The 16,132-nt window shown below is 36.9% G+C and overlaps 1 protein-coding gene across 1 annotated transcript in view; it reads right to left on the bottom strand.

Annotated features, from left to right (window-relative positions):
* PCDH15 (protocadherin related 15) overlaps window positions 1-16,132 on the bottom strand; it is an 817,584-nt gene that overhangs the window by 24,759 nt on the left and 776,693 nt on the right. The window contains exon 31 of the mRNA XM_060127128.1: window positions 15,587-15,763. Within this exon, the coding sequence (XP_059983111.1) occupies window positions 15,587-15,763 (177 nt within the window). The remainder of the gene's footprint in view (window positions 1-15,586; window positions 15,764-16,132) is intronic.

The following is a 16,132-nucleotide window of genomic DNA, read 5'->3' as shown; positions in this document are numbered from 1 at the left end:
CAATGACCCTTACTTAATACACTTACAGACTGGGGGAAAATAATTACCAATGTCATTGAAATTTATATCACTATGTTGAGATTATTTACTTTAAGTTATTCGGGTGGGATAAAATATAATATTCTAAATTATTTAGTATAGTTTAAAAATATATTCCTGCATTATATATCCTTCGGTTCTCAAAGTACTCCTGTAAAACAGAACCTTAATACTAACTTCCTGCAGACCACAAAGCTACCCAGTTAGGGAAACAAATCTGAGATACCAACCCAAGCCTTCATAGTGTATCTTTGTGTTTCAACACACCACCTTAAATACTGACACTCTCAAATCTCAAACCAAAATACCTTTATGGGCTAGGAGTGAACAAATTAAAAAGTTTTTTCTTCCTGGAAAGAGAAAACTAAATAAATGATGCAGGTAGTAAATCAGTGTAGTCAGGATGACAGGAATTGGTGGTCAATTTAATCTAGTAGTTCTTGCAAACCTTTTCTCTAAATAATGCAATTCCAACTATGAGCATTGTGTTGGGGAGGAGAATTAAGGAATAATTGTTACTTAATTCTATTAGACTGAACAATTTTTTTTACATATTTTATGCTGTAATTAGCAGGCATTTTTTTTTTCAAAATTCCCCAGAAACACTTAAATGATCCTTTACAAATCCTATAATATTGAAGCAACAATTATGTTCTTAAAACCACAAAGTCGCAATGTGTCTTAGGTTTTTTTTTAATTTTTAAGACTTTTATCTATAAAGGTGAAATGTCTTGCTATAGAAAATTGAAAAACACAAAATAGTTCAAAAGGCAAAATTACTCAAATGCCCACAATACAAAGATTACTACTGCTAATATTTTGGTGTACTCAAGTCTAATCTTTTTTTTTTTTTTTGCTATTAATAAACATTTTTATATACTTGTAACTACACAGCATACACAAAGTGAAAATATTTTAGAAATACATGTCTTAATATAAAATACCATACTTATGCTGAAGATGTGGAAAATACAAAAAAATGTGAAAGAAAAGATTTAAATGGCCCCAAGTTTCACCATCAAATGGTAACCAAAGAATGCTATGCTTGTGCATTTTACAGGCTATTTCATCCCTTTGAATACTTTTTATTCTAATTTTCCAAGTGATCATGCTGACTTTAAATCTAGTTAAACACACTGTTCATAGCTTCCATAGAGAAAAAAACAAAGAGATGCTTGATATCAGATATGAATTCCACTGGATAGTTTATTAATCTTCCAATTTAGGAAACCTAATGGCTCAAGTAACTCAATTTTAGTTTTAAAGCTACACAGTTTTTCATTTAAGTTTTCATGCTATAACTTAAGGCAGTTAGGATGCTTTCCTTGTTTTTTTACGAATATGCTTTTGGAGATGAAAATATACTTTTTATATCAATTTTTCCAGGCCATTTTCAGATACATTAAGAAGTATAATAAAGTTTTACCCATTGTTCTAAGTTCTAGATTGGAATAGAATTGTAAAACACTTTGTTTGAATTGTTTATCAGATAAAGTAAGAAATTCCAAATGAAGTACAGATAAGAGTTATGTCGCAAGAACTGTATCATTAGAAACTGGGAAGGATCAGACGCAGAGGAAGATCATTAATTGCAGGGAAAATTTATTCCTATCATGTGTATCCACGGATCACAATTCTGTTGGATTCCTACTGGATTCTATTTGATATCCAAACCACCTAAAGGAAGATTTATTAGTCTTTTTACGCTACAATAACTCCATTATTTAGATCTTCATTTTGTTTTATTTCTCAATTTCGGTAATCGTAAGTAATTGTTTACTAGAAGAGTTGATAGCTTTTGAATCCATAACTGATCTAGAATATCTTTCTTTTTTGCTGTATATATGCAAAACAACTTGCCTAGGCCAAGATTCTTAAGTCATAACATTTTCCTTAAAATATTGTGGATTTGATCCCATTGATTTTTGGCATTTCATCATGCAGGTGGGATGTATAAGGCTTATCTAATTTTTATTCCTTTACGATTAAGTCTTTTTTTTTTGTTTCAATAGTTTTAAAACATACTCAGGTACTTTTCGAGGACATATGACAACATTTTCATTCATTTCACCTGTAATGTAATGAAATATTTTAATTACATTTTTACCTCAGAGATACATGCAATTATCAGGTTGTATCTTGATTGTCCTCTAAATATATTCTGACTTCTGTTACGATTTTTTTTCTTTTCTATAATATGCTGTGAACTTCTTATGTTTATACTTCATTTTGCCAGTTTATTTTTCAGATGCTTTTTCATTCTAGGCAAGGTTGAATCCAGATAGTCAATGGATTTTAGGAGAATTTCTTCCTAAGATCGAAAAATTAGCCCCAAGAAACTTCAGGCTTTTGTTTTATACTTTTTCTGATTTCAGGACTAAGAGCTCTACTGTCTCCTAACATCCATGTAAATCCTTGAGATGAAATCTAATTGACCTTCTCGTGAATGTGCACTAACCCATACCTACTCAATGTGAGCAGAGGAAAGGCATACTCCAAATGGCCTGAGGGGAAAGCACTTCATCAAAGCCCACCACCAGGGACTTCCCTAGTGGCCCAGTGGTTAAGACACCGCACTTCCACTGCAGGGGGAACGTTCGATCCCTGGTCAGGGAACGAAGATCCTACATGCCACATGGCTAAAATCAAAACAAAACAAAACAAAAAGCCCACCACCATGTTGGAGAAGGTCAATCCTCACTATTCTTTTGTGGAGCATTTTTTACCAGAAGCAGGTAAGGATTCAGGGCATGCAAAACACATACACCATTTGTCTTATACGGTCTTGTTTTCTACAGAAAATATTAAACTGTTTTCTAGTGGTTTCTGTAAGAGAATTATTTCCAGAGATATAGTCTACCTCTGAGTCATCAGGGTGTTATTTCTTTTATTTTGTTTTTCAGTATTTATTACTGATCCCATTTTTCACCTTACTTATTTAGAAAGGAGATAAAGCTGTCAGATTCAATATCAATAAAGAAATGTGATTTTCTCTTTATTCTCATCCATAGTCTACTTAGCTGCTGGTTAAAATGCTTTTCAAGTCTAAGGGTGAGGTGAACAGACCCTTCCTAGTATTTAGCCAACATTAATTAATTACTGCTCTGTTTTCCTGACATGAGGTAAATTCCTAAGCCAATTCCATGTCTTCTGATTCACCCAACTGATGGAGCACATGCAAACAGGTATCCCTGGCTCCATTCACTTGAACACAACTTTCAAAGTACAATGTATAACTACAGACCACTCTGCATTTTACCTTGAGGATTTCAGTGTTTCAGTGTACATATGGATGTAGAAATAAAGGGGAGGGTGAGCAGGAGAATGTATTCTGTACTTCACAAAAGCACACACCTAAACAGTGGAGGGGCAACTGCCTATTTCCTTTGTCAGTAAATAATGTGCGTCTCTGAAACAGGTTTACAGAATTGGCAATGGTTAACATATCTGCCCACATTCATTCCACTTGGATAAGGTTGTTCTTAATAAAACAAATCAAGGGTGGACCACTATTTCCTCTATACAGTTCCACAATTATTTTAACTAAATTCTAACATTTAGTTTTCCAATTATTTGAATTTTCAGTATGTTGAATTTTTTTTCTGGACTTAGTAAGTTGAAAGAAGTTTTATCAGAGGTTGGTAGTTAGATTTATTTTAAAGTATTTTTTAACATTGTACTTTTTTTTTTTTTTTTTTGCGGTACGCAGGCCTCTCACCGCTGCGGCCTCTCCCGTTGCGGAGCACAGGCTCCAGACATGCAGGCCCAGCGGCCATAGCTCACGGGCCCAGCCGCTCCACGGCACACGGGATCCTCCCAGACCAGGGCATTGGCAGGCGGACTCCCAACCACTGCGCCACCAGGGAAGCCCTTTAACACTGTACTTTTAAATGCAGTTTGTAGAATATATCAGCTTTCTCTCCTTCTTCTTTATCTCTCATTTACTACCTGGACAGACTAATTTTAAGCAGACTGGACTATTAAGTGTACAAGCTAAAATTGTATTTGCTCATTTTTAAATTTAATTAAGTTTTGCTTTAAAATAGTATGGTCTGTTTCTGCTCAGAAGGCAGAAAGCCTTAAGAGAATGTGGCACCCACCCTAATGAAGGGAAAGTCAAATAACATTAAAATCATAAATTTTTTTGCAAGCATAAAACCAAATTCCAAAGAGTGACAATTTCCTCCAACAGTGGGATGAGACCATGTATTGTCTCACCTTTCTCAGAACAAGCCAAAAGTAGGTACCATAAATTCAAATAAAACAAACCAGCTAAATTTTTAATAAATGCTTAAAAGCTAAGTGTGTATCAGCATGTAAGGTTAGATAGAATAAGTGACCCACAAACACAAGTGGGGGTTTGCACTCACTCGCAAACTCTTTTCCATGGCCCACCATAAGATAGATTGGGTACAGGGCAGGAGACCAGAGAAATCCTCTTCATAGTGCAGGGATATAGGCAGCTACGGCTGGGGTGCTCTGCAATTTTCTGGACCTGTATCTCACATAAAGCAAGAGCCATATAGAGAGAGAGGGAGGAAGTACTCCCATCCCTAAGGCTCAAGTAAAGGTCCACTGCTTCTGGAGAAGAGCTATGAGCAAAATCCACCCCATCTGGGGGAGGAGAAGGAGCTCTCTTGGGCCTAAGACCCTGCAAAGTAGAGGTCTACTACTGGTTGGGGAGGGGCAGGGAACTCTCTTATACCCAAGAACCTCCACAAATATGAAGCAGAGTATGGATGCCATGGGAAGGCATGGAAGAAAAGCTGAGAAAGCCCCACCCCAAATCCTAGGCACACCGGCTAGACAAGGAAAACAGAATCCCCCAACCTCTCATTGTCTCATTCTCACCCTTAGAGTAGAACCAAGCAATAAGCAAGAGCCATTTACTACATCGGGAGAGTTAAGAGAATGGAGAGAAACCCTTTCTGTGTCACAGGCATTCAGGAACTGCTGAAAGATAAAGAAAGCAATAGACCAGACACAGAGGTAACCCAGATATTGGAACCATCACATAGGGACTTTGATACAACTCTGATTAATATTTTACAGGATCTAGTAGTAAGGCAGAAAACATGCCTGAAATGATGGAGAAACTCAGTAAAGTGGTAGAAACTGTAAGAACCAAATGGAAATGCAAGAATTTTTTAAAAAGATATGAAGATGAAGAATTCCTTCAATGAGCTTATCAATAGGCTAACATAGACAAATCAGTGAACTTGAAAACAGGGCAGCAGAATTTATTCAAACTAAAACACAAAGAGGGAGGGACCTTCAACATGGCAGGGGAGTAAGATGTAGAGCTCACCTTCCTCCCCACAAATACATCAAAAATACATCTACATGTGGAACAACTCCTACAGAACACCTACTGAATGTTGGCAGAAGACCTCAGACTTCCCAAAAGGCAAGAAAATTCCCAGGTACCTGGGTAGGGCAAAAGAAAAAACAGAGACAAAAGAATAGGTACGGGCGGGACCTGCACCTCTGGGAGGGAGCTGTGAAGGAGGAAAAGTTTCCACAAACTAGGAAGGCCCTTTACTGGTGGAGATGGGGGATGGCCGGGGGGCGAAGCTTTGGAGCCACAGAGGAGAGCGCAGCAACAATGGTGCAGAGGGCAAAGCGGAGAGATTCCTTCACAGAGGATCGGTGCCGACCAGCACTCACCAGCCTGAGAGGCTTGTCTGCTCACCTGCCAGGATGGGCAGGGGCTGGGAACTGAGGCTCGGCTTCAGAGGTCAGACCCCAGGGAGAGGACTGGGGTTGGCTGTGTGAACACAGCCTGAAGGGGGCTACTGCGCCACAGATAGCTGGGAGGGAGTCCGGGAAAAAGTCTGAAACTCCCCAAGAGGCAAGGAACCATTGTTTCAGGGTGCGCGAGGAGGGGGGATTCAGAGCACCGCCTAAATGAGCTGCAGAGATGGGGGCAAGCTGCGGCTAACAGCGCGGACCCCAGAGATGGGCATGAGACGCTAAGGCTGCTGCTGCCGCCACCAAGAAGCCTGTGTGCGAGCACAGGTCACTATCCACACCTCCCCTCCCGGGAGCCTGTGTAGCCCGCCACTGCCAGGGTCCTGTGATCCAGGGACATCTTCCCTGGGAGAACACAGAGAGTGCCTCAGGCTGGTGCAATGTCACGCTGGCATCTGCCACCACAGGCTCGCACCACATTCCGTACCCCTCCCTCCCCCCGTCCAGAGTGAGCCAGAGCCCCCGAATCAGCTGCTGCTTTAACCCCGTCCTGTCTGGGTGGGGAACAGATGCCCTCAGGCAACCTACATGCAGAGGCGGGGCCAAATCCAAAGCTGAGCCCCTGGGAGCTGTGAGAATAAAGAAGAGAAAGGGATATCTCTCCCAGCAGCCTCAGGAGCAGCGGATTAAATCTCCAGAGTCAGCTTGATGTGCCCTGCATCTGTGGAATACCTGAATAGACAACGAATCATCCCAAAATTGAGGCAGTGGACTTTGGGAGCAAATGTAGACTTGGGGTTTCCTTTCTGCATCTAATTTGTGTCTGTTTTTATGTTTATCTTAGTTTAGTACTTAAAGCTTATTATAATTGGTAGATTTGTTTATTGATTTGGTTGCTCTCTTCCTCCTTTTTGTTATATAAATATATTTTATTTTCCTTTTTCTCTTTTTGTGAGTGTGTATGTATATGCTTCTTTCTGTCATTAGGTCTGTATAGCTTTGCTTTTACCATTTGTCCCAGGGTTTGGTCTGTCCGTTTGTTTTTTTTTTTAGTATAGTTTTTAGTGCTTGTTATCATTGGTGAATTTGTTTTTTGGTTTGGTTGCTCTCTTCTTTCTTTCTTTTTTTTATTACTTATTTTTTTTATTTCTTAATAATATTTTTTACTTTAATAACTATTTTATTTTATTTATTTTATTTTATTTTTTTCTTTCCTCCCTTTTCATCTAAGTCATGTGGCTGACAGGGTCTTGGTGCTCTGGCCTGGGGTCAGGCCTGAGCCTCTGAGGTAGGAGAGCCGGGTTCAGGACACTTGTCCACAAGAGACCTCCTGGCACCATGTAATATCATGTAATATCTCCCAGAGATCTCCATCTCAACACTTACACATAGCTCCACTCAATGACCAGCCAGCTACAGTGCTGGACACCCTATGCCAAACAACTAGCAAGACAGGAACAAAAACCCACGCATTAGCAGGGAGGCTCCCTAAAATCATAATAAGTTCACAGACACCCCAAAACACACCACCCGCCTGGTGCAGTCCCGCCACCAGAGAGACAATATCCAACCTCATCCACCAGAACACAGGCACCAGTCCCCTCCACCAGGAAGCCTACACAACACACCGAACCAAACTTACCCACTGCGGGCAGACAACTAAAACAATGGGAACTACGAACATGCAGCTTGTGAAAAGGAGACCCCAAACGCAGGAGGTTAAGCAAAATTAGAAGACAGAGAAACATGCAGCAGATGAAGGAGCAAGATAAAAATCCACCAGACCAAACAAAAGAAGAGGAAATAGGCAATCTACCTGAAAAACAATTCAGAGTAATGATAGTAAAGATGATACAAAATGTTGGAAATAGAATGGAGAAAATACAAGAAACGTTTAACAAGGAACTAGAAGAACTAAAGAGCAAACAAACAATGATAAACAATGCAATAAATGAAATTAAAAATTCTCTAGAAGCAATCAATACCAGAATAATTGAGGCAGAAGAACAGATAAGTGACCCAGAAGATAAAATAGTAGAAATAACTACCACAGAGCAGAATAAACAAAAAAGAATGAAAAGAATTGAGGACAGTCCCAAAGACCTCTGGGACAACAGGAAATGCACCAACATTCGATTAATAGGCGTCCCAGAAGAAGAAGAGAAAAAAAAAGGGACTGAGAAAATATTTGAAGAGATTATAGTTGAAAACTTCCCTAATATGGAAAGGAAATAGTCAAGCAAAGGAAGTGCATTGAGTCCCATAAAGGATAAATCCAAGGAGAAACATGACAACACACATATTAATCAAACTATCAAAAATTAAATACAAAGAAAACATATTAAAAGCAGCAAGGGAAAAACAACAAATAACACACAAGGGAATCCCCATAAGGTTAACAGCGGATCTTTCAGCAGAAACTCTGCAAGCCAGAAGGGACAGGCAGGACACATTTAAAGAGATGAAAAGGAAAAACCTACAACCAAGATTACTATACTCAGCAAGGATCTCATTCAGATTTGATGGAGAAATTAAAACCTTTACAGACAAGCAAAGGTAAGAGAATTCAACACCACCAAACCAGCTTTACAACAAATGCGAAAGGAACTTCTCTAGGCAGGAAACACATGAGAAGGAAAAGACCTACAATAATAAACCCAAAACAATTAAGAAAATGGTAATAGGAACATACATATTGATAGCTACCTTAAATGTAAGTGGATTAAACGCTCCAAGCAAAAGACATAGACTGGCTGAATAGATACAAAAACAAGACCCATATATATGCTGTCTACAAGAGACTCACTTCATACCTAGGGACACATACAGACTGGAAGTGAGGGGATGGAAAAAGATATTCCATGCAAATGGAAATTGAAAGAAAGCTGGAGTAGCAATTCTCATATCAGACAAAACAGACTTTAAAATAAAGACTATTAGGAGAGACAAAGAAGGACACTACATAATGATGAAGGGATCAATCCAAGAAGAAAATATAACAATTGTAAGTATTTATGCACCCAACATAGGAGCCCCTCAATACATAAGGCAAATGCTAACAACCATAAAAGGGGAAATCGACAGTAACACAATCATAGTAGGGGACTTTAACACCCCACTTTCACCAATGGACAGATCATCCAAAATGAAAATAAGGAAACATAAGCTTTAAATGATACATTAAACAAGATGGACTTAATTGATATTTATAGGACATTCCATCCAAAAACAACAGAATACACTTTTTTCTCAAGTGCTCATAGAACATTCTCCAGGATAGATCATATCTTGGGTCACAAATCAAGCCTTGGTAAATTTAAGATAATTGAAATCATATCAAGTATCTTTTCTGACCACAACACTATGAGACTAGATATCAATTATAGGTAAAAATCTGTAAAAAATACAAACACATGGAGGCTAAGTAACACGACTAAATGACCAAGAGATCACTGAAGAAATCAGAGGAAATCAAAAAATACCTAGAAACAAATGAAAATGAAAACATGATGACCCAAAACCTATGGGATGCAGCAAAAGCAGTTCAAAGAGGGAAGTTTACAGCAATACAATCCTACCTCAAGAAACAAGAAAAATCTCAAATAGACAACCTAAACTTACACCTAAATCAATTAGAGAAACAAGAACAAAAAAACCCCCAAAGTTAGCAGAAGGAAAGAAATCATAAAGATTAGATCAGAAATAAATGAAAAGAAATGAAGGAAATGATAGAAAAGATCAATAAAACTAAAAGCTGGTTCTTTCAGAAGATAAACAAAATTGATAAAGCATTAGCCAGACTCTTCAAGAAAAAAAGGGAAAAGACTCAAATCAATAGAAGTAGCAATGAAAAGGGAGAAGTAGCAACTGACACTGCAGAAATGCAAAGGATCATGAGAGATTATTACAAGCAACAATATGCTAATAAAATGGACAACCTGGAAGAAATGGACAAATTCTTAGAAAGGCACAACCTTCCAGAGACTCAACCAGGAAGAAATAGAAAATATAAACAGAACAATCACAAGCAATGAAATTGAAACTGTGATTAAAAAGCTTCCAACAGACACAAGCCCAGGACCAGATGGCTTCACAGGTGAATTCAATCAAACATTTAGATAAGAGCTAACACCTAACCCTCTCAAGCTCTTCAAAATAGAGCAGAGGGAAGAACACCCCCAAACTCATTCTACAAGGTCACCATCACCCTGATACCAAAACCAGACAAAGATGTCACAAAAGAAGAAAACTACAGGCCAATGTCACTGATGAGCATGGATGCAAAAATCCTCAACAAAATGCTAGCAAACAGAATCCAACAGCACATTAAAAGGATCATACACCATGATCAAGTGGGGTTTATTCCAGGAATGCAAGGATTCTTCAATATACACAAATCAATCAATGTGATACAACATATTAACAAACTGAAAGATAAAAATCATATGATCATCTCAATAGATGCAGAAAAAGCTTTCAACAAAATTCAACACCCATTTAAGATAAAAACTTCCAGAAAATAGGCACAGAGGGAAGCTATCTCAACATAATAAAGGCCATATATGACAAACCCACAGCCAACATCATTCTCAATGGTGAAAACCTGAAACCATTTCCACTAAGATCAGGAACAAGACAAGGTTGCCCACTCTCACCACTATTTTGGAAGTTTTACAAACAGTAATCAGAGAAGAGAAAGAAATAAAAGGAATCCAGATTAGAAAAGAAGAAGTAAAATTTTCACTCTTTGCAGATGACATGATACTATACATAAAGAATCCTAAAGACTCTAACAGAAAACTACTAGAGCTAACCAATGAATTTGGTAAACTAGCAGCATGCAAAATTAATGCACAGAAATCTTTTGCATTCCTATACACTAATGATGAAAACTCTGAAAGAGAAATGAAGGAAACACTCCCATGTACCAATGCAACAAAAAGAATAAAATACCTAGGAATAAACCTATGTAAGGAGACAAAAGACCTGTATGCAGAAAACTACAAGACACTGATGAAAGAAATTAAATACAATACAAACAGATGGAGAGATATACCATGTTCTTGGATTGGAAGTATCATCATTGTGAAAATGACTATACTCCCCAAAGCAATCTACAGATTCAGTGCAATCCCTATCAAACTACCAATGACATTTTTTACAGAACTAGAACAAAAAATTTCACAATTTGTATGAAAACACAAAAGACTCCGAATAGCCAAAGCAATCTTGAGAAAACTGAGCTGGAGGAATCAGGCTCCCTGACTTCAGACTATACTACAAAGCTACAGTAATCAAGACAGTATGGTACTTGCACAAAATCTGAAATATAGATCAATGGAACAGGATAGAAAGCTGAGAGATCAACCCACGCACATATGGTCACCTTATCTTTGATAAAGGAGGCAAGAATATACAATGGAGAAAAGACAGCCTCTTCAATAAGTGGTGCTAGGAAAACTGGATAGCTACATGTAAAAGAATGAAATTGGAACATTCCCTAACACCATACACAAAAATAAACTCAAAATGGATTAAAGACCTAAATTTAAGGCCAGACACCATAAAACTCTTAGAGGAAAACATAGGCAGAACACTCTATGACATAAATCACAGCAAGATTCTTTTTGACCCACCTTAGAGAAATGGAAATAAAAACAAAAATAAACAAACGGGACCTAATGAAACTTAAAAGCTTTTGCACAGCAAAGGAAACCATAAACAAGACCAAAAGACAACCCTCAGAATGAGAGAAAATATTTGCAAACAAAGCAACAGACAAAGGATTAATCTCCAAAATATACAAGCAGCTCATGCAGCTCAATATCAAAAAACAAACAACCCAATCCAAAAATGGGCAGAAGACCTAAATAGACATTTCTCCAATGGAGATATACAGATTGCCAACAAACACGTGAAAGGATGGTTAACATCACTAATCATTAGAGAAATGCAAATCAAAACTACAATGAGGTATCACCTCACACCGGTCAGAATGTCCATCATCAAAAAATCTACAAACATAAATGCTGGAGAGTGTGTGGAGAAAAGAGAAGCCTCTTGCACTGTTGGTGGGAATGTAAATTGATACAGCTACTATGGAGAACAGTATGGAGGTTCCTTAAAAAACTAAAAATAGAACTACCAAACGAGCCAGCAGTCCCACTACTGGGCATATAGCCTGAGAAAACCATAATTTAAAAAGAGTCATGTACCACAATGTTCATTGCAGCTGTATTTATAATAGCCAGGACATGGAAGCAACCTAAGTGTCAATCGACAAATGAATGGATGAAGAAGATGTGGCACATATATACATACATGTGTATATATGTATCCCATATATACAATGGAATGGATAAAGAAGATGCGGCACATATATACATACATGTGTATATATGTATCCCATATATACAATGGAATATTACTCAGCCATAAAAGGAAATGAAATTGAGTTATCTGTAGTGAGGTGGAAGGACCTAGAGACTGTTATACAGAGTGAAGTAAGCCAGAAAGAGGAAAACAAATATCGTATGATAATACATATATATGGTATCTAAAAAAAAATAGTTTTGAAGAACCTAGGGACAGGACAAGAATAAAGACGCAGATGTAGAGAATGGACTTGAGTACACGGGGATTGAGAAGTGTAAGCTGGGACAAAGTGAGAGAGTGGCACGGAGATATATACACTACCAAATGTAAGATAGATAGCTAGTGGGAAGCAGCCGCATAGCACAGGGGGATCAGCTCAGTGCTTTGTGTCCACCTAGAGGGGTAGGATAGGGTGGGTGGGAGGGAGGTGCAAGAGGGAGGGGATATGTATACATATAGCTGATTCACTTTGTGATACAGCAGAAACTAGCACAACATTGTAAAGCAACTATACTCCAATAAAGATGTTAAAAAATAAATTAGTTAAAACAATAAAAATAAAAAAACAAAATAGTACTTTTAGCTGAAAAAAGCCCACAAAGTGATAAGAATGTTGGGGGAGGGGAGAGGAATAAGAACAAAGCATCCAAAAGCTATGAGAAAAAAAAATTTTAATTGGAGTCCCAGAAAAGGTAAAGAAAAAACAGGGTATAAGAAATATTTGAATATATATTGTCTAGGAATATTCCAGAAATGAAAACAGCAACAACAAAACCCCCCAAAAATGCAGATTAAAGATGCTCAAAGAACCACAAGAAGAATAAAAGGAAAATAAAAGTAATATACACTTATTGTAGAAAATCTAAGCAATTCACATATCCCAAAATCATCAACATACTCATAACCTTGTGAAACAAAATATGTAATTAATGAGTTGTAAAGCCATTCCAGTCTTCTCTATGCACTTATAAAGTTTTTAATTTTTTTTGATATTGTTAAATCAATTTTTAAATATCTTAGTGAACTCCTTGGAGGAAGTATCTTTTTTGTTTCTAAATCTTTGCCCTAAAAATTCTAACAGTCTCAGAAGCTTAGATTTTAGCATAAGGAGAAATTGAGAGGATAATCCTATTTCCACTGGTCTGGGCATTAGGCAACAATCAATGTTCTAGTATATTTGTTCAGTGTTAAAACTAAATATACAAAAACTTTTATAACTTCAGAATAGGTAATAGTATCTGATAATAATATCTATGCATATCAACCTTGCATTTTGAAATATATCTATATAATCTCATTACAAAATATTTCAAAGAACAATTCTAGGGTTTAAATTAGACCAGTGTTCTCAGCTAACAGTTCAAGGTGAAGACCGCTAAGGCAAAATTTTTAATACTTCATGGCTATTCCATCCTCTCCTCAATATAATTTTTTAAAATTTATAGTTATTCTATATTTTTTTCCTTTTTTCTTGGCTATAATAGTTATTCAGTTGAATTTAGAACTCTACTTTTCACAATATAATCTAGGTTTTGGAAAACTTAATAGAATGAAGAATGTTTATCTTGTACTTCACAGTGTCAGTTGAAACCAAATTGGCTTCAGTTTCCAAATCTTTTATCTCTAAAATATTTACAAGTACAATTCAAATTATAATCACCATTATTTTACTCTTTAGAGCCAGGCTGTCAGCCTAAAGAAAATAGATATTTTTAAATTTAGGAAAGCACCTTAAATTTGAACAATCTATCATCATATTTTAAAATAAAACCAGTGTATATAAAAAAGAATGCAGGGCTTCCCTGGTGGCGCAGTGGTTAAGAATCCGCCTGCCAATGCAGGGGACACGGGGTTTGAGCCCTGGTCCGGGAATATCCCACATACCGCAGAGCAACTAAGCTGTGTGCCACAACTACTGAACCTGCACTCTAGAGCCCGTGAGCCACAACTACAGAGCCTGCGTGCCACAACTACTGAAGCCTATGTGCCTAGAGCCCGTGCTCCGCAACAAGAGAAGCCACCGCAATGAGAAGCCCGTCGACACAATTAGAGAAAGCCCGTGTGCAGCAACGAAGACCCAACATAGCCAAAAATAAATAAATAAATTTTAAAAAAAGAATGCAGATAGATTTAAATAAATGTTAATAATGACAATCGAAAGAATATAAAAATTACTTTTAATGTATATTTCTAAATAATTTTTTAAATTAATAAAGTAAGCAATTATTGTCTTAGTAGACCTAAATGCTCCTTCATTTGGATGGTGAGTCTAAAACCTGAGAAGAAGCCATTGCTTCAGTAATCTGTATTTCTTCATAGTGATTAATATACTCTCTTGCATATCACCCAAATATCTATTACATATAAATTAATTATACATACTTAATTATTAATACTTAATAACTATGGCTTTTTAAGAAATTAAGTTGATACTAAATCACTATTTCATTGCTGCTAAAATAGTGAAATTTTGTTGATGAACAGATATAAAGTAAAACTAAATTCAGAATTTATGAGTTTTAATAAATAAATGGGTAAATAGATGTTTACTAAATAAAAACATGCACCCATATATGGATATATGCATGTAAATTTGTATATGCATATATTTATTTGCATGATGTTTATTATATAGAGAGACATAGAAAAACTAAATTCTGAAATAATGGATTTTGGAGATTATGTGTATATATATACACACATCTGAATATTTAGAATATATATATATGATTATATATCAATATGTATTTTTACTACAAAACATGTTTTTAGGTAAGAATTACATGCCAATAATCTTTTGGACACTAGATGTCACTAGAGTAAAGGAGAAACTAACAACAACAACTAAAGCTGTTCTAGAATAATTTCCGAAGGAGAATATGTAGCAGGGTTTTGTTTAAGATTTTGTATATTCCTTATTTTTAAAGGATTTAAAACTCAAATATTCAAATTCATACCTGGAAGAAATGTCACATGGACTTTGGTGGAAGTGATTATCTCCTCTGTTCTCTACCCCCAAGTCAAGGGAAAAATCAGATGTTAATTTTTGCCTATTCAATAAGACCATGAAGAGAGCTAGGCTTGTTCTTAAAATTCAAGCCTACTGACATCATTGCAGGCAACTTGCCACTTTAAGAAGGGATCTGTGCTTTCCTCTCAAAGAGCAGGGTCTTGGAGCAAGAGTGGAAGCCGATGCAAGGTGATCTCGGTGAACTGCTTCTTGCTCTTAAGCATAATGGATCCTCAGACATCTCAAGGAGAACAGATCCCCCGAAGTCACTTTATCTCATACTTAGACTTAAAAATTCTAGGCGTGAGTACCCTAGGTATTGTTTCTTAGATTTTTTTTCTTTTGTTTTGATTACACTTCACTTTCAAGAAAAATCTGATGGGTTTTAAACTTTACTTATATCCTTAAATCAGGATTATCTATGGGTGATACTGTAACCATAAAGCTGTTACAGACAATAAAAATACTCACTTAAAAAGCTCATGTCTGTCGATGGCTCTGTTGGTTTGGGGGTCGATTGCATAGACAGTCAAGTCACACTTTGTGTAATCTTCTAGAGAAAAGGCATCGCCATGCCGGCGAGCTCCAACGTTCTCTACCACAACCTTGGAACCAGGAATTTGCTCCTGAACATAGCGATCCAAAATCCTGTAAATCAAACAAAGCACAAACATGGCATTCTGACAGGCTCGCTGAGGAAAAAAATCACCTTCAACCTGAAATGACATTTAGTAAATTAAAAATGATGACAGCCTGGTTTTTGTTAATGGTTACTGAATATGAACTCTTGAAAAAAGTTCTCTATATATTTAGAGTGTTTAACTCCCAATGATGCTAGAAGCTGAATAAGGTAGAAAGAGGTCATCAACCATGTCATATTTAAGTCTGGACTTTTAAAATTTATGATACCATTTGAGCTTTCACATGGCTCATGAGAAATGCCAACTATGTTGTACAAATAAAACTGTCTATGCTTTATGGGAACCATGGGGTCTTAGAACTCTTGAGTTCATATGG

This window comes from Lagenorhynchus albirostris, chromosome 16, assembly GCF_949774975.1.
Source record: "Lagenorhynchus albirostris chromosome 16, mLagAlb1.1, whole genome shotgun sequence".
Classification (NCBI taxonomy): Eukaryota; Metazoa; Chordata; class Mammalia; order Artiodactyla; family Delphinidae; genus Lagenorhynchus; species Lagenorhynchus albirostris.
Note: the sequence above shows the minus strand (reverse complement) of the source record. Positions and strands in the feature narration are given on the sequence as shown.